Here is a 19,289-nt window from a genome sequence, read left to right on the forward strand (position 1 = left end):
CTTTTCCTCTGAGGATCTAGCGAAAGGATCAATTTGGGTTTCACTGACCTCAAGTTTCTAAAGCTTTTAACCAAGAAGCCTCAATCACCACGTTGGGAGCTGACACTGACACTGGATCAAGATCATTGGTGGTACTGGGGTATGTTCTTGAAGCTCAACCTGTGCATTTGATGTAGAAAGCCCAGATCACTTTGATGTGGGTGGCAAAGCACCACCTCTTTAACAAAAAACTTAAGGGAGGCTGGGATCAGATCTCTCGTAAGATACACCCTTATGTTAAGAGAATTTAGACACATTATTTAGAGACATCCCATTTCTCAATCCAAATGCGAGCAGAAAACTATAGGAGAAGGATATTTTCCCTCATTTGGTGTCCCGGAATGTGACTCCCTGAAGGGAGCCATTCTGGGGACAATTGGAGGGTGTAGTGTGCGTGTGCACACATGCATTTGTGTGCCTGGTGTGCGTGTGGGGGTTGGCACACTCTCTAGAAGTGGACCCTTTGGGATGGCCTAGCTTCTTCTGCTGGTGGATGAAGATTTGCTCCTTGCTCCTAGGCATGAGCTTGAAGGGGGTTCATGAAGGGTGTTTAGGAAGTTGTTCAAGGAAGACTGTCAGAGGAAACTGCGAACTGGGCTGAAGAAAAACAACCAGAAAACACAGAAGGAGCTCTCAGCCACTGTGCCTTCAAAAAGAGAGAAAAGTCAGTTCAGGGAGGTGGCTTCCAGCTGACCTCACCCACCTCAGGAGGGGTCATTCCAACCTAGGGTGCTGAGAATCCGGGTGGGATTACCAACAAAGCTAGAGAACCGTGGGTCAGCGAGCCTTAGGAAGAAGTGGAAAGGAATCTTAACTTATCTGCAATAGCCTTCCTATGAGAAGTTGTGGCTAACACATGCCTAATGGCTAGAATTAAATGCTGGGAATATAACGGGCTCAACACAGGTCATCCGCGTGTCAAATGTTCCTGCTGTTTTCTACATTGGGGACATTTCCTAGCCTATTCCCAAGCTCATTTAGAAGGGAAGCGGAGGTGCCCCGCCTTACTGGGCGGCGTCCCCTCCAGCGGCTGCCCGGGCCCTGGGCCTGCGCTCCCTCGCGGTGGCGCCAGGTGGCGGGGCTGCGCGCCCTGGAGGAGCTGCGCCTCAGTCGCGGGGCTCTCTCAGCACTGAGGACACCACGCCCTGCAAACTGTTGGGAACTTATCTGTAGCAATCACACTGCTGGCTCCTGTAAACTGGTGTGAGGCCCTCAGGGGTGAGAACAGGATTGCAGAACTGCGCTTACCCTTTTGGAAACTCGTCCAGTGGCAGGAGCAGCCTCCCAGGAGCAGAGCAGACCTGCTCGGTGGTCCCCTCGCCAACCAGGGACCCAAGAAGCCGCTCAAGGAAACACGGTCCCGCGGTGTCCGGGAGGTCCTGTAAGAGCCCTGTAGCTGCCCGGGTTCTGTGAAATGTCAGTGAGGGTGGGGGAGATCTGCGCGAAATCCTGGGAATATGCGAGTCATAACACTTCAGGAGAGGAGCCTAGGGTGCTGGTCCTGCAGGGCGTGGAACCCTCTGCTTTTCCTGAGCAGGCCTTTTCCCTGGGTCGACACGTGGAGCTCAGTGTGAGGCCCTCCTGCAGAGTGGACGCGGATCTTTATGGTCTGCGTTTCTATATTAGCCTCAGCAGCCTGATGACACCTTTATGAAAGGTTGAAACACGATAAATTACCAATATTCCATGTTTTATGTATTCCCCCCAAAGCCGACAATTAAACATGATTCACCAAACAGCAAATACTTTGCATACATCCATTATTGAATTAGTAAAATCCATGTGATGGAGGATGTGCAAACTGCAAATCGTTAACGCTTTAGAACTACATATTTCTGTATTGCCCTGGAAAGAACTGTACACAAATGAATATTCCCTGTCTTTTTAATTTTTACGGACGGAGTGTATGGGCCACATGCAAGTTAGGGGCTGATCTGCTGATTTTGCTGCCACTAGAGCAGAGGGATAGTGAAAGCGGGGCTGAGCGCAGCACCGACCAATCTCATCGCCGCGCTTGCCCCGCGTGGAGGGAGCCGAGTGCCCGAACCTGAGGGAGAGACCTGGTACTAGAATGGCCCGCGGACCCCGGCGTCTCCCGGGGCACGGGGGTTGAGCGCGATCGCCCGCGTTTTACGGCTAGGGAAACTGAGGCGGCCACCGAGGGGACGCCTCGAAACCATTCCGGCGAGAGCTGGCGGCGGCCTTGCTCTGCGAGCTCTTCGCGCCACTCGCCCTCCCCGCCCGCCCGCCGGCCTCAGGATTGAGGAAGTGCGTCTGGGCCCGGCCCCGGCGCGCGGCCCGAGGCGCGGGGGGCAGACGGCTGTGGGACGGCCAGGCCCCGGCCCGCCAGTGTCCGCCCAGCCCCGCGTCCCGGAGCGTCCGTACCCGGGCCCCGCCGCCGCCGCAGGTAAGTGCTGTTCCTCTCCGCGCCCCCCAGGGACCTGGTTGCCTCCTGCGGCCGGCCCGGGAATCCGGAGCCCGCGCCCGCGTCCGCGGGGAGCCCTGGCCTCTGCCTGCCGCGGGCCTGCGCTCCAGGCGGCCGCATGGTCGGACATGGGTGGCCGTTGCGCAGGGGCCGCAGCCCGAGGGGCGCGGAGGGCGTGTGGGGTGACCCCCAGTCTCACGTCCCGGCTGCCTCCTGCCACGCCCGTAGCCCAGCCAACCTGTGGTAGGGGGGTGTGCGGGCCCGAGCGGGGAACCCCGAAACCCCGTATGGGACAGGGTCGGGAACGCTGGGAAGCAGAGGCAAGAAACACAAGCAGGCAAATACACCAGGGCGTCCATATATTTCCTCTCCCTTTGGAGAAAACCCCGTCCTTTAACGGGGAGCGGGCGGAGAGTGAGCGCGCGGTTGTGCCTGTGCCAGGGTGTTGACAAGAGACAGTCCAGGAGTCTCTCACTGCTCCAGGGCTTCCTGGTGTTGCGGGGTGGCCCAGCGAGGCTTCACCCTCCTCAATGTCTGGGTTATGCTTCTTGCCCAGGTGTCTTCTGGCTGGTACAGATACAACTGCTATGTCTGCCATGGTCTCTGCAACCTACGCAGGACCTTCCCGGCAGGCAGGGAGGCAGGCGAGGAAGCCTAGTAAGGCCGGGGTCAGCCGGGAGCCGATGGTGGAGAATATAAAGACCCCTGTGGCCATTTCAACCTACCCCTTCACAGTTTGAGGCCACGAAATTTTTCTCCCACAAACACAACCCCTGCAACAGGTAGAGAAACAGGGGCATATAGCTTTTAGCAAACCTCTCACCATGTACACTAATTTTAGAGTTTGCCACTCACTCGCAGGGTATCAAAATGCCCAGACATTAAAGGGACAGCTAGAACATGCACAATTTTGGAAAATGTTAAGTTAAATGTCTTTTATGATTTGATTTTCTTCATCTGTGCCTATGTCCTGAAAGAGAAAATAGTATAACAAACTAACCTCACACCTAATTTGTTCCTAAAGGAGGTTTTGCTGTCAGCCAAACCTTTCCTTCTCCCAAATGTCAATGTCTCAGGGAGTGACCTCACAATCAACTCAGATGCTCAGATCAAAAACATTCAGTCTGTGGATCTACGTCTAAAATGTGTCCTGGTCTGTCCCCTTTTTTCTTATGTCCCCCACCCCTTGTCCCGGGTACCAGCATCTCTTTACTGTAGGATTACAGTTCCCCCTCCCTCCATTCTCTATATAGCAGCGTGTGTGTGTGTGTGTGTGTGTGTGTGTGTGTGTGTGTGTGTGTGTTTAAATGGGTAAATAGGACTATATCAGTCCTCTGTATGGAATCCTTCAGTAGCTTCTCCTTGCCATTGGCATGCGATCCAGGAGACCTCCTTCTCCTTACACCCCCAGCTGATCCAGCCTCTGCTATCTCAGACCACCAGGCCATTGCCCCCAGCCACCCTGACTGAGCTCACTGTCCAGCACTGGGCCCCTGCACTGCTGCCTCCCGACTCTTCACATAGCCTCAGAAAGCCTTCCCTGGTCACCCTCTTAAAACCCACACTCTCTCTCACATCCCTCACTCTGCAGCCTCCCCGCAGTCCCCACTCTGTGCTCCTTTATCTGTTTAATTTCTCCTTAATTACCTTGTGGTCTCCACTGGAGCTCCTGAGGTCAGAGACTGGTCTGTCTTGCTTACTGCCGCGCCCTCATTCCCATAACTGTACGGGGAGTCACCCTCTGCATGGTGGTAGAGTGACTGGACAGAGAATGGACAACCCTAACTAACCTGTGGTTTCAGACTCATGGAGCATTTCTCTCCTCCAGCCTTTTTGTGCTCATCTGGGATTGAGAACAACATATTTCTCTGGCCTGCAGCTCCAAGGTATTTTGATGTCCACAAATCCATTAAACACATTTTGTAGGCAAGCCAATGTTAGTAAGGGATGCAAATAGCACTCAAGAGATTTCTAGACTCATGGGCTAACCATTTTGACCAGGATTTTCATTCAAAAAGGAGCTGGGTGATATGAATGAGCATGTCTAGCATGCTTTGCTTACAAGGGTCTTCTAACTCTTCAATATCGACAGTCCTTCCCAAGCCTCCTAAAATACCTGGGTTTCTCTGCTGTCAGAAACTTTATAGCAATTACTTAGCTGTCTGCTCCCCCACCAGCTTCACAAACTCACGAAGTTCCATCTTCATAGAAAGAACTCAGTAAGACATTTGTAGAATGAATGACAGGTTCCTCTCTTTTCTTTTCTCTAGAGTCTTACTCTATCACCCAGGCTGGAGTGCAGTGGCACAATATTGGCTCACTGCAACTTTCACCTCCCTGAGTTCAAATGATTCTCATGCCTCAGCCTCCCATATAGCTGGGATTACAGGTGCCCACCACCACACCCAGCTAATTTTTGTATTTTCAGTAGAGATAGGTTTTCACTATGTTGGCCAGGCTGATCTCGAACTCCTGACCTCAAGTGATCCACCTGCCTCAGCCTCCCAAAGTACTGGGATTACAAATGTGAGCCACCACGCCTGGCTATTTTCTTTTCCATTAAATATTTAGGTTTGTTCATTTATGCAGGTATAAATAGTTGGCAAAAGGAAATTGATGAGGTTTTGAAAAATCATTTAAACCATCATTACTGCAGAAAACCTGTTGATGCCCTCTTTAGGGTGTATAATGAAAACATGTAATTTGTAACCATCATTTGTTGGCACTGATCTGAACCCAAAAGAAGCAGGAGGAAGTAAAGATCCATTTGAATGCAAAGATTGAGCAAAATTTGAATTACCTCATCTTAAATCTTCTACCTTAGAATATAAGCCAAAATACTAATTAGAATTTTAAAACTGCTCCAGGGGCAAAATCTTCCACTGGTAAAGTGATTTTCAAAAGGAAACTGAAAATAAAAAGGGGAACAAAATGTGCTGGGTGAGGGTTAGCCTGAAATAATTTTAAGATTTTTTTTTAAACTTAAAAACATTGTATGGTAAGACACTTCTGTTTTCAGGAAGAATGTCTAGCATTTGGATTTTTGAAATGCTGTTGGTTATGTGTGGTACTGTTTTGGAGAGGTGTCTGAAAGCAGATGGCAACTGTGCTTCTCAGTTTCTGGATGTGAATGTGTGATTTGGAACCTTTATTTTAAAACAGATTCTGTCTTGCTGGCTCTTCCTCTCTCTGTCACAAATTGATTTTCCAAATCAGGTTTTGCTATTTATAAGGCTTTAATCATCCCCTAAATTTTGCCCAGATTGATTGTTTTTCCTTTCCTCCTTCGACTTTTTAGGCTTCCCAACTTCAAACACGGGTGTTTCCCACACATGGTTTCTCTCGACCATCCCTCTTTGGCTCAGAAACATGTGCAGCATACACAAGGCTGCTGGAGCCTGACTTTTCTAGCTCCGCCTTCCCCTGCCTTGAAGAGTCCAGTCCACCTGGGCCAGGTGCCTGATTTCTAGGCTTTTAGGTGAGAAATTCCCACAACCTTGTCCTGTATCTTACTTTGTGCTCCTACTGCTCACAGCACCTTCTAGAACCTACCCACTGGTGAGGCTGGCATCTGTCCTCCAGCATTGATATTCTGATCTTATTCATTAGGGGAAGGTGAGAGACCCACTGGTCTCCAACTCTGCACACTGATGCTGCAGGTATACCACCCCAGCCCTGTCGTACGGAGAGGCAGCAGAAACTTTACTTTAGCTGAATTCACACAGTAACCCCACCAGCAGGCCAGGGCATAAGGGTAGATGTCTATTTTTAACAGGTGAAAAACTGAGACACACATAAATTTCAGCTGGGGGGTTCACTGCTAACATGTGACAGAGGCAATTCACACCTTTGACATCCACACTGTGCTTTTGCCTTTACAGATTGTCTTAGGCATTATTTTTACATAACCTTGATTTAAAACTATATTTTTGGCTGCACTATCACTCCCCGTTTCAGAGTTGTCTAGGTGAGAGAACACAGACAAGGGGTGCTAATTACCTCATACTTCATTACATATAGGATACGCTACAAGAATATTGATAGGCACACAGGCATTTCTTATGGTAGTACCTCGTGTCAGGCCTGAGCTGGACGTGGGTCTTACCCTCCCTCTGGTCCTTCAATCACGGTACCAGGATGGGCACCCATGCCCATGGGGGGTACTCCAAGCTCAGTGGGGGCCCAGCATAGAAGAGCAGCACCTGGTCTCAGCAGTTTATCATAGTCAGAGATTAGTCAGAGATTAGTCTAACCCCGCTTTGGAACTTTTGGGGCCAGATAATTCTTTGTTGCAAATAACAGTCCTGTGCATTGTAGGATGTTTAGCAGCATCCTTGACCTCTACCCATTAGATGCCTGTAGCACCCTCCCCCAACCAAGTTGTGACAACCAAAAATGTCTCCAGACATTGCCAAATATGCCCTGGGAAAGGGGCAGAATTTTTGAGGCTCATTTCTGCTAACCTCTGTCATTTAGCTTCCTGCTAAAGCTCACACTAACTTGACTTCATAACCAGTAATAACTCCCTGTCTTTGGGACTGTTGCCTGACTGCCCCTTTGGGATGACATACTCACCTCTGGCTTCCAGAAGAACTGGCCCTGGGCAAAAAGAGAGCCTTGTATTGTGACCAACCTTAACTATATCTGCCCTACCCCCATTGGAGTGTGCTTCTGAGGGCAAGAGCCTCCTTTAACCATCTTGGCACCACTGAGCCTCACACAGAGCCTGGCTGCCTTGCAAGTGACAGGGGGTGTGTGTTGACTGAACGATGATTGAGTCAGTTACTAGTATGTGTTTTGCAATTGTCTGGGGTTTCATTGAGACTCTTTTCAAGTAGACAAGACCTGAGCCCAGCATCAAGATGGGATGCGGGAGCTCTGCCTTCCCACTGACCACACCTGATGGGTTTGGCTGGATAGATGGACTACAAAAAGGAATATTGCAGAGGGAAAGCTCAATGAACCCATGCAGATATTTGCAGGGGAGGAGGACAGGAATTATAAAGGCTTTCTGATTTTATTGTTTTTCACCCACCAGAACAAGAAAGCTTTCTGCTCATCCATGGCTATGAGTTCATGCCTTAATGCACCCCACGGCCAGTGACAGTGGCAGTGACAACAGCGGGACCTGCCTTTGAAGACTGGCTGCTGCAAGGGTTGATGGCTGGCATGTCGCAAAGACCACCCAGCATGTACTGGTGTGTGGGGCCGGAGGAGTCAGCTGTGTGTCCAGAACGCGCCATGGAGACGCTTAACGGTAAGGACAGGGCCATGCTTATGCCTCCCTGGGTGTGACCTGCCATGCTCATCCTGCACAGTGTCTAGGCTATGTAAGAACAAGGGGTTCTCAACCAATGGAAATCAGACGTCCATATTTGGTGCTCTTTCATCATAAAATGTATCTTGGGATTCCTAAATTCTAAAAATTGAGGAACCGTGTACAAAATTGATTGCAGACTCACAGATCTTAACAATTGGGACATCACTTCATGTTGGGTTAAAGAACTTTTAAGAATAAAGATTTAGTTTTGTTTTTTCATTATAAAAAGGATACATATTTATTAAGGAAAAATTGAAAAATTGATTTAAAAAAAGGAAGAAGGAAAAAGAATCATCCAGAATCCCGCTATCTGAAACATAAGCACAATGAGCATCTTGACATGTTCTTTCCTAGTCTGCTTCTCTGTGTTTAAGGGACTTTGTTTTGACTTTATTGCACTTATAAGGTGCATGTAATGTTGTATCTTGCTTTTTTCTCTTAACCTTCTATCAGTGACATTTACCGAGGGCACCACCTAGCTCCTATGATCAAGTGAAGCATCATTTCATTTATTTTATTTTTTTTTACAATTTAATAATTTGATCAAAAAATGATTCATAAATTGGGCAGCACTCAGAACCAAAAGAAACATCATCTTCTGCGGGAGTGCTATGTGCAGTTATTGTCCTAATCCTTATTCTCCTGTGGGACATTTGGGTTGCTTCTAGTTATTCACTCCCACCCAAAGCATTTCCTTCCCATTTCTTAATACTTGGTTTCAAGGTTATTTCTGTAATGTAGGTTTACAGAAGTTGAATTATTGGTCTTGAACATCTTTAAGCTCTCGGCACATACTGCCAGATTTTCCACTACAGTTGTATCACTTTTAAGACCAATAGGATATCATTGTTAATAAATATTTGTTAATCCCTTAGTATGTACCAGGCACTACAAAGTTCAGAACTTTACAAAATAATGCCATAAAATCCTCATGACAACCTGGAACATGGTACTTTTATTTCCATTTTATAGCTGAGGAACATGAGGGTAAGAGAAGCCTGGAAACTTCAAGGTCTACAACTCAGAAATCACAGAATTGCCGTCTGAACCCTGTCTTAATGCTGTAACACTCATTCTTAAATGCTAGGCCATACTATGGCAGGTGAAAGTGTCAACATGTTGAGTCTGAGAGGCCCACATTTGTACCCTTAACCGTGTTAAGTAACGATCGGCCACTGTACCTGGCTTGGCAGACACTTTGTTCAGTTGTTTGAGTGTTTTCACTCCATCTGAAATGTCCAGCAGCTGACCAGGGTGATGTTTCTGGAAGGTGTCTTTTCACATCCATCACATTATGAAATGGGAGACGAATTTGCTTCTTGACATTGTCCAGCAATAAATCTTTCCAGAGTGCTCAACTTGTATCTTTGTAAATTTTCTTTTTCTTTGTTTTAGACATATGTCTTTTTTCAGTTGTGTGGTAGAAAGGCCTTGCTCTGTTAGTGTGAGATCGAGGTGACATGGGTGATAGAACACTGTCCCCGATTTGGGGGTAGCACCTCCACATTTCCAGTGCACATGAGGCTCCCTTATCCTCCTGCTGCTCCTCTTGGCAGCCCTGAGGGATGAGGGTGGGGACAGGGACCCTGGGTCTGTTTGGGGCCTGTTGGGTGGGTGACTGTGTCATCTGAAAAAGCCCCACAGGAGGCGCTGCTCCCTCCCCCTCCTGGTCAACAGTTGGTGATCTAAAGGAGTGCTTCTCAACCATGGCCCACAGAGTCACTGGATAGTGACTCAAACCGGCAGGGCTATGGCACCACCTGGACCCACCAGAGCAGCATCTTGGGGCAGGGGGGCAATGAGTGAGCAAGCATGGGTAATTTTTTCTTTTTCTTTTTTTTTTTTTAAAGATAGTGTCTTGCTCTGTCACTCAGGCTGAAGTGCAGTGGCATGACCTCGGCTCACTGCAACTTCCACCTCCCAGGTTCAAGCGATTCTCCTGCCGCAGCCTCCTGAGTAGCTGGTACTACCGGCGTGCAACACCACGCCCAGCTAATTTTTGTACTTTTAGTAGAGACAAAGTTTCACCATGTTGGCCAGGCTGGTCTAGAATTCCTGACCTCAAGTGATCCACCCACCTCGGCCTCCCAAAGGGGTGGGATTACAAGAGTGAACCATGGCGCCTGGCCAGCATGGGTGATTTTTAAAAGTTCCCTAGTGATTCTAATGTGTAGCTAAAGTGGAGAATCAGCCCATCTAAATGGTTTGAGTCCCGTAGAGCAGCACTTCTCAAATTATCATGTGCACATGTCCCCTGGGGATCCTGGTGAAATGCAGAATCTCATTCAGGAGGCCTGAGGCACAGAGAGCCTGCGTTTCTAAGTCCCCAGGGATCCCCCACTGATTCTTACAGGTCCCAGGGACCAGGGCACAATGGGCTTTGGACAAACCCGTCCCCACCTCCAAGCTTGTGGCAGGACAGATAACTAGAAAATGTTAAGGTGCTCTGAGAGACCAAAGTGTGGCTCTCCCCAGCCCCCCGTGATTCTCCCTAAAGGCCTGCATCTGAGCTTGGCACATGTCCTCTCCTGACTGCTCTGATGGAAAACAGCAGGCACAGAAAAGTCTTTTCTGCCCCAGGCCTCTTTCCCCAGTGGGATCTCAGGAATCCCTGCCATTCCTGTTCTGTGTAACCCAAGAGACACACACAAGGGCCAAGGACCCTGATGGGACCGCAGCAGCCTTCACTGTGTACTGTTCAAAGAGCTTGAAGTAGAGACAGGACAGGGAAGTGACACCCTGGGACCCCCTGCGAATGAGGGAGGTGTTTGTGCAGTGACCTAACACAGAAAACCAAGAGTTGAAGAGGAGAGGAAAATAGCCTGACATGCCCCAGAAAGTTCTGTCCCCTATTTAGCATTAAGAAAATTCTATTACATATTAATGGATTACAATAATAACCAAATCCTCATAAGGAATCTTGTGAGAAGCTACTAATTTATACCCATACTCAGAGTTTTAAGGTCCCACAGGTGGTACCAGCAGAACTGAGCCTGTGAGCCCCAGCCCTGGAGCTCACTAACAGAATTTATTAAATCCAGGGATTAAAGCCTACAGTGCCCCCTCTGTAAAGCCCAATTTTAATGCATTGCATGTTGGACTTCATTTTCACAGAATATATTAATAAATATGTACACTAAGGCCACAGCCAAGGAGCAGGTAATGCTCAAAGGGTGGTGTGTGGTCACGTGTGTGTGCTGGGATTGCAGTCACTGTGCTTTGCTCATCTCTGCTGTTTATGTTTCCTACGATATCTACACATTGCTTTTTGTTTTGTTTTGCCTTCTTTTGCGTCCAGAACAATAATATTGCAAGCTATTTTAAGTACTGATGATTCGTGATTAGAATCTAAGCGGTGAACCTCCTGTGCTTACATCCAAAGTTAGATCTGCTTCCACTGGCCTCTTTGCTTTGATGTCTTTCTGGAATAAATGTGGAATACTTGACTTACTATGACTGCAGCTGATCCCCCTGCAGGAATCACCCTCTGAGCCTGTCCCCAGAGCCTAAGCTGGATTTGTCCCATCCCACCTTCTCCCAGACTTCCTGGGATGATAGGGAGTCCTGTTTCCCCTCTCCTACCCCCCAAATCCACCAGCCTCACTCAGGGCAGACTGTTCAGGCCTAATTTCCAGCTCCGGCTAAGAAAAGTTGGCTGCCAGAAGGAAAATTAATGATACTCAAAATTATGTAGGTTCAGTTTTCTCATGCTTTAAAAATCTTTGTTAGATAACGTGTTTGAAAACAATAATGTTCTTAGTATACTTCCGAGTACACTTTAGAAAAAGACCCACACTTTAAAAAACAGTGTCTACTTTTGGATGTTGGGGTAATGGTATTTTAAATTTTTCATTTGTGTACTAGGCTTGCCTTTTCACACCCCCTACCTGTTGTGACCTGCGTGACCTCAGCTCATGTTTGTTTAGAATGGTTAATCCTTTCAAAGTTCCTGGATGTAGGGGGCTTTACCCAGCTGGTATGGGGCTGGGGTCTGTGTGTGTCTGCCCTGCCGTGCGGCCCGCTGTGTGTTTGTGCAACACAATTGTGTCCCAGGAAGGTGTGTCACAATCTCCACCTCATTAGCACCGGCAGCAGTCAGCCCGCCTGTGGTGCAGGAGGAACGGCTGGAAAGTTTTGATGGGCGTAGAGTTTGCCAGCTGACAGAGCAGCTGTCAATGAGATACTGGGCATGGGCTGCAGGGCGCGCACTACTTTGACAAATATGTCATTAGACGTTCATTCTTCTGAGTATGTCTAACACCAGCCAGAGTGGAAAAACCAGTCCTGCCAGCCAAGGAGAGCTGTCCTGGAAAGTAGGGAAGTCAGGAAACTTCCAGATAATTCAGGTGGAGAATACTTGGGGAGACTTCTGGATTGCGGAGGGTGGGTGGAGCTTGATCAGACATCACCCAAGCAGGGGCTCGCACCCCCAGCTCTCTGTGAGTGGCCATCGCTTCGGTCCTGAAAGCCCTGCCACGGTCACACACCTCTCAGAGCCCTGCCCACCACCGGACCCAGCATGGACCAAAGGAGGAGAAGGAACATTCTAGAAGGTCTTCAAATTCCAGGTTGTTTCATGGCTACTTCCAATGTCTTGTTTTTTTCTCCTTTGGCTTTTTCAAATCTGCATTTGAAATACAACTTCTTAATATAGGAGCTAAGAGGTTTGCTCAAGTGGGGGCTCCTCCTGCCTTCCAGAAATAGAAGTAGGAAATAGGTCGAATTAGGAAGAGCCTCTAGGGTGGCAGCCGGCCTTCTTGTCAGGCCATAGCAGGAAAGTCTACAAAGGACAGATCCCCACTGATGAGCCAGCCCACATCTCTGACTTGTTCCTCCTGTTGGTGTCCTGCCTGAACGTGCTGAGCTGTATTCACACCATGGGAGCCACAGGAAACAGGGCAGGCAGGGCCTTGCAGCAAAGGAGATTCCAGCCTGGCTGCAGGAGCAGGCCAGCCCCTCCAGGGAGCACACAGCCACGTCTGGTCAGGAATCTTTTAATGAGTGAGGAGAAGGACAGGGAGGCTGATTGGTGGCCCAGGTGGCGGGCGAGGTGGCTGTGTGTGTCCATCCATGCAGGTGGCAGTTAGCACAGCTGTGCTTCACACTCACAAAGCAGAGCCCAGCTACAGATGCTCCAGGCCTTGATGAGCCTTTGAACATTCGTTTTAACCTGAGGCTTAGATCTTCTCCTAATTACTTGTCCGTAATGTGCTTGCTTACTTGTAGCAATGGGGAACTGACTCCCTAGCAACAATGCCTTTCTGTGGACAGCTCTGGTAGGAAATGGATGCTGTGGGACTCTCCTCATGCCTGGCTTTATTCATTTAGACAGATCGGAATCCCTTAACCCATTTCTTGGAGTCAATAAAAGCAAATGTGTTGCCCTCCCTGCAAATTCCTTTTTAGGCTGAGTAAGCCATCCCACTGACAGGCCGTCAGCAACTTTACATGTTCCACTTAGATATCACAATAGCTTTTTGACTTCTCTGTATGTGGCCTAATTATTCGGCCATACACACCTGGGTCCATGGGGAGAGCTGCCCCTACCTGCCTCCCCACCCTGCCATGGACGAGTTCTCAGGAGTACCCCCACTGATCCACCCCATTCTAGGTGGCCCGAGCCTGAAGGTGGTGGCTCACCGGAGCCCCAGTCCTTACCCCCTGCCCGGCCTCCCCCACTCCACACTTGCTCCTAACTTGGCCTCCTTTATGTGGGGTGTGCAGGGCAGCCCTATCTAGTGGCCTCTGTGCTTGCTAGGGAGCAGCCCAGGCTCACTTGGCATGCATTCAGCCACCAAGAGAGAAGATTTTCTTACCAGCCATCTGCCCTGGCCCCCATAAAGAGGTCAGCAGCCTGACAGCAGGGAGATGTCCGTGTGGGCATCCCTAGGCCCCTGAGCAGAGGGACAAGGATTTTTACCCCTCTTGGTTTGCTTGAGTCAGACTTTGAAGGAGCCATCACTAGGGATTTTTATGAAATTCTTTAGTTCTCTGGGAATGGAGCCCTCCCACCCCACCACTCCCAATGCCATGTAAGTTTAAACTTGAGTGTGTGAATTGCACGCACATTTTTGGAAAGTTTGATGAATGAAAATAAGGAGCTGCTATTATTCTTTGGAAGCCCCAATTCTGAGTCCCTTCACTATTCAGGCCACCCTTGGGCTCAGTTTGTCCAGATTCTACTTAGTAGCCATCTTGCTACTTATTAGGTGACATTTGTCATAAAGAAGAAAAGAAGAAAACCAAACAGAAACACACATCTCAAGCAATAGAATCCTTCCTGAGCTCATCACCCTTATGCTGCACAATGAAGCACACATTAATCAGAACTTATATTTTCAACTGTAAAGAACTTTTGAGGATTGCATTTCCTTTCGCTAATGCTGCTGGGGTTGTGCCTGGCGACATCCTCTCATCCTTCATTCAACATCCAGCACCCAGGGGCCGTGGCATGTTGCCAAATGTTGGCTTAAAATCACCTACCTGGTCGTTTCAGAGAACCAAGAACAAAAATAATTTACATGACACTTTGAACTTTTCAGTGACTTAGAGATATTTAAAGGCAGATAATATTTTAATCAATTATTTTAAAAATGGAACCATGTGATGATGCAAATTTGAGGTTAGAAATTGAATATAAATGGATGAGAATGGCTCTCTGAAGTTCCTGTTGGCAGCTTAGTTTGGACTTGACACAGCCATGTGAACTCGGAGAGATAAGTGGGTGGTCACAGGTGGTTCACACCTGCGGGACCTCACTCTGCTGGATGGGGGAGGCCAGAGCAGGGCTCCTCCAGTCATTTTGCCCCCACCCCAGCTTCCAGGCTTAAATGGCTCCAGTGGGCAGTCACCCCAGTCTCTGTGCAAACATCACAAGCACCCATGGGTTCAAAAATAAGAAGCAAGCGAAGAGCCCCTACCTGACAGTGGACTACGAGCATTCTCCTGGTGCCTGACTCCACCCTGAAGGTTAAGAAAAAAGTTATTTATATGGAATTCCACAATTCGCACAGTGGATTGAAATGATAAGGAGAAAGCCACAGTTATTCTTGGCCCCCTTTCCATCACACCCATGGGTAATCACTGTTAGCTGAGTGTGTTTTCTTTTGTTTGTTTGTTTTGACACGGAGTTTCGTTCTTGTCACCCAGGCTGGAGTGCAATGGCGCAATCTCGGCTCACTGCAACCTCTACCTCCTGGGTTCGAGCAATTCTCCTGCCTCAGCCTCCTGAGTAGCTGGGATTACAGGCGCGTGCCACCATGCCCAGGAAATTTTTCTATTTTTAGCAAGATGGGGTTTCACCATGTTCCCAGGCTGGTCTAGAACTCCTGACCTCAAGTGATCCACTTGCCTCGGCCTCCCAAAGTGCTGGGATTACAGGCATGAGCCACCGTGCCCAGCCTGAGTATGTTTTCTTCCTAACCTCTTCTGAAGCACAAGTATGATTCTTTTTGTGTATATTTCTGGTTTTACATGCATATTCAGCTGTACATATTATTGTGCAACTTTTTTCTCTTGAGTATGTCTTCTTTTCTCTTGAGTATGAGTTCCCTGTATATGCACCACATTTGGTGTGAATACAACCATGTTTCATCAATCTATTATTAAAATGTCTTTAGATCCTTTCTACCTTTTGCTTCCAAGAGTGGAATATTACTTCATATGCCCCAGAAGAATGGCAGGATCACAGAATAAGCACATTAAAAATTACCAAAGGAATGCATACCCCTGCTTAATGAAGGCTGTCAGACAGAAGGGACTATAACATAGGAAAAGCAACAAGGCCCTGTCCCAGTGTCAACTCCCAAAAGAGTTGTTAGTTCCTGTTTCTGGTTTTAGTTCTTCAGGTAATTACCATTTCTCAATATAAAGAAGATGCCTGCACCTCTCTATTGCTGATCTGTTGAAACATGTCTGTTGACTTCCTGCCATGATAAATGAGTATTTCCTTCCCTTTTGCACCCCATCTATCTGCTGCTCCCTCTGCATTTCATTCTTTTGGGGCCGACTCATCCCTAGGTTGCATTTGTGACTTTAAATAATGTGTTCCCTTCGTGATGACAAGTGCCTGGAGACTCAGTATTCTGTGGGGCCCTGAAGACGAGCACCACCCCCACTCCCTGCTACCTCCATCCACCTCCCACCCCCACCCAGGACTCTTACTTTGCACCCTTCGATTTAATTGGAATGCATCAGCAAGAAAATGCCTAAGAAAGAGCTCCTGGGAGGCTCCTGCAAGAGACTCCGCATTCCTGAGGGCATCTTTATTTCGCCTTCTCCTGCAATCTCAATTGGAATCCTCTGCCTTTGGAACCTTCTCCATTGTCCTCTGATGTGGTGTTATTCTCACTGCTCTGTGGTGACCTGGTTTTCCCTTTCAGAAGCTTTTAGAATCTTCCCTGTGTGCTTGGTCTTCCAAAATTTCCCAGGGAAAGACCTGGGTGAGGGTCCTTTTCCATTCCTGCTGCTTGGCACTGGGTAGGCCCAGTATGTATCCTTTTCATGCCTGGGACATTTCTTGTATTTTATTTGATAATATTTTTCTCTTCTGCTTTCGCTATAGTTTTGTTTTGTTTGTTTTTCTGGAACTCCTATTAATTAAGATACAGGTTGCTTATCTTTTCACTCACATTTTCCAACTGTTGTTCTGTTTCTTAATGTTTATAAACTTTTGACAAGTCCCAGTAACTCACGCTGGTAATCCCAGCACTTTGGGAGCCTGAGGTGGGTGGATCACTTGAGGTCAGGAGTTCCAGACCAGCCTGGCCAACGTAGCGAAACCCCGTCTCTACTAAAAATATAAAACTTAGCTGCGCATGGTGGCACACACCTGTAGTCCCAGCTACTCAGGAGGCTGAGGCAGGAGAATCGCTTGAACCTGGGAAGCAGAGGTTGCAGTGAGCCGAGATCATACCACTGCTCTCCAGCCTGGGCAACACAGCCAGACTCCATCTCAAAAAAAAAAAAAAAAAAGATTTGCCTGACTTTATCTTCTAACCTCTCTATTGAGCATTTCATTTTGGAACTCAATCTTAATTTCCAAAACTCTTTCCTGTTCTTGGTTGTTTATTTTCATAGCATTGTGCTCCTGTGTTATGTATGCAGTATTTTCTTGAATTTCCCAAAGGATCCTAATTGCCATTTATTTTATTTTATTTTGGTGTCAGTCTTATCTTCTCAGTTAATTCTTATTTATTTATTTAAAAAGTCAAAATCATGTATTGAAACCAACATTTTACAGTGAATTCCAGACAAATCAATAATTATATGATTCAAAGCATTATTAGGGAAATTTGCAGTCAGCTGACTTTGTAGGCAAAGAATGTCTATAAATTACAAAGAAAGCAATTTCCTAGGATACTAAGTCAGTGAAAACACTGGCAGAAAAATATTTTTCACTGGCACTTATTTTTGAAGTTCTTTTTAATGACCTCTGCATTCTCTATATTTCTTCTAAGCCCCAGCTTTGTGTTTGTCTTTATTAATTCAGCATGATTATTTCAACCATTCTTATGCACCCATTTGTGGAGGACACTGTTCCGGATGCTGGGGACACAGCAGGAGTGTGGCCTCTGCTCTTACAGGGCTTCCAATTGTAGCAGGAAAAGTAGACAGCAGAGAGCAAGAGAGCTGAGCAAGGTAGCTCATGCCTGTAATCCCCGCACTCTGGGAGACCGAGCAAATGGATCGCTTGAGCTCAGGAGTTTGAGACCAGCCTGGGAAACATGGCAAAACTCCGTCTCTACAAAAAAAAAAAAAAAATTAGCCGGTCATGGTGGCACACACCTGTGGTCCCAGCTACTTTGTGGGGGCTGAGGTGGGAGGATTGCTTGAGCCTGGGAGGCAGAGATCTCAGTAAGCAGAGATCACACCACTGCATTTCAGCCTGGGTGACACAGCAAGAAACTGTCTCAAAAAAAAAAAAGGAAGGAAGAAGAAAACCAGAGAGTGATGCTCAATGAAGCATTAGAGTAACATCATGTACAAAAGAGGCACAATGTGGCCATTTTTGTTTGTTATTAGGTAAGGCATTGATGTTGAATCTCAGGTCTGCTCAGTTGACCAGAAGGAGGCAGCCACAGGAAGGCTGGGAAGAAGAGTGTTTATCAAACATACTGAAAATAACAGAGAATGATATGCCCAGCCCTCCCTCCTGTGCCTAGTCTTAGTCATACACTCCAGGCTATGTCAGAGCCTGCTATGGTCAGGGCCCTGGGAAGCCAGGAAAATGTCCTCATGATGCTTCTATTCCAGCGGGGCAAACACAGTAAATAAACCTGCACTCTACTGTCAAGAGCGAACAGGGCCATGACAGAAATCAACCAGGCTGCAGGGATGGAGAGTAACAGGCATAGGGCACTATTGCCTATGATCAGAGATCAGGGAAGGTGTCTGGGGGGAGGTGGCATTTACAGAGAATGAAGTGAATGGAATCAGGAGGTCAGTCCTTCAAAAGAGCTGGGAAATGGTGCTCCTGGCAAGGCATCAGTGAGTGCAAAGGCTGGGCAGTGGGAATGAGATCGGTAGGTTTGAGTGACTGCAAGATGACCTGTGCAGTTGGGGCAGAGTGAGAGAAGCACCAAATGGGGCTGGAGAGGTGAGCCTTCACAGCAGGAGTGTAGATTTTGTTCCAAGGTTGATGGAAATATCTGAGGAGCAGCATGATCTTGTTTAGGGAATTAGAAGGCTATTGCCAGAGCTCTGGAGAGAAGGCACCAAGGGGGCCAGGATGGTGGGGTGGGAGTGGGAAGAAGAGAATGCACTGAGAATAGGTTTCAAAAGAAAGCTATCAGGACTTGTGTGGGTATCCATGCACAAGTATGTAACAAACCACCCTATCACTTGTTGGCTTGAAAGAACAACAAATTATCATTTCCCAGGTTTCTGTGGGTCAGGAATCTAGGCAGGGCCCAGCTGGTGGTTCTTCTTGCAGGAGCAGGCTTTGATATGGGTTAGGTGAGTGAGGAGTAAAGGAAGGAAGAATCAAAGATGTACCCATCACTCAGATTTAGCTAACATTCATATTTTGTCATTTTTGCCTCAAAGAAAATATTTTAAGAAGTCAAACCTTACAGGTACAGCCAGAACCCCTTTGGATCGCTGCCTGATCACTGCTCTCCTTCAACTCCAAGGGTAGCCATTATTCTGAAGTTCGTGTGAATCCCTTATGGCTGTATGTGTGTGTTTGTCTGTAAATACATGGTGTTGTTTCTGCCTTGCCAGGTGAATCCACTCTGGGCTACCACTTACTGTGTGGGGATTGGCATGAACTCCACAATATCATCCACTGAGGTTAGGGAATAGGCTTTATTAAGAGAAAGAAAATCACAAAGCCTGAATCTGCAAGATGGTGTGACATGTGGCCCCCAGCCTCTCCTTTAACAGAAAGCTATTACAGGGCCTCTACTGGATAGGGCTGGATGGGGCGGGGTTCTACTCCAGCCAAGGGTCCAGCCTGGGTCTTCCCTCTCAGAGCCCAGCCTGTCAATAGCATGCTAGCTGTGG

The 19,289-nt window shown here is 47.7% G+C and overlaps 1 protein-coding gene across 12 annotated transcripts in view; it reads left to right on the top strand.

The window, feature by feature from the left end:
• The first annotated feature begins 1,232 nt into the window (after positions 1-1,232).
• The window catches only part of LRRK1 (leucine rich repeat kinase 1), a 154,574-nt gene continuing 136,517 nt past the window's right edge, over positions 1,233-19,289 (top strand). For 4 of the 12 annotated variants that reach the window (XR_012415491.1, XM_065548543.1, XM_065548551.1 and 1 more), the window contains exons 1-2: positions 2,038-2,446; positions 7,503-7,721. Coding sequence is in view for 11 of the 12 variants with exons in the window: in XM_065548543.1 (XP_065404615.1) it covers positions 7,625-7,721 (97 nt within the window). In the remaining variant the exon portion in view is untranslated. Of the gene's footprint in view, positions 1,421-2,037; positions 2,447-4,292; positions 4,351-5,762; positions 5,943-7,502; positions 7,722-19,289 lie in introns of those variants that run through there. The other 8 variants (XM_065548549.1, XM_073996851.1, XM_065548547.1 and 5 more) reach the window with 5 other exon arrangements.

The sequence above is a fragment of the Macaca fascicularis genome, chromosome 7 (genome assembly GCF_037993035.2).
Source record: "Macaca fascicularis isolate 582-1 chromosome 7, T2T-MFA8v1.1".
Lineage (NCBI taxonomy): Eukaryota > Metazoa > Chordata > Mammalia > Primates > Cercopithecidae > Macaca > Macaca fascicularis.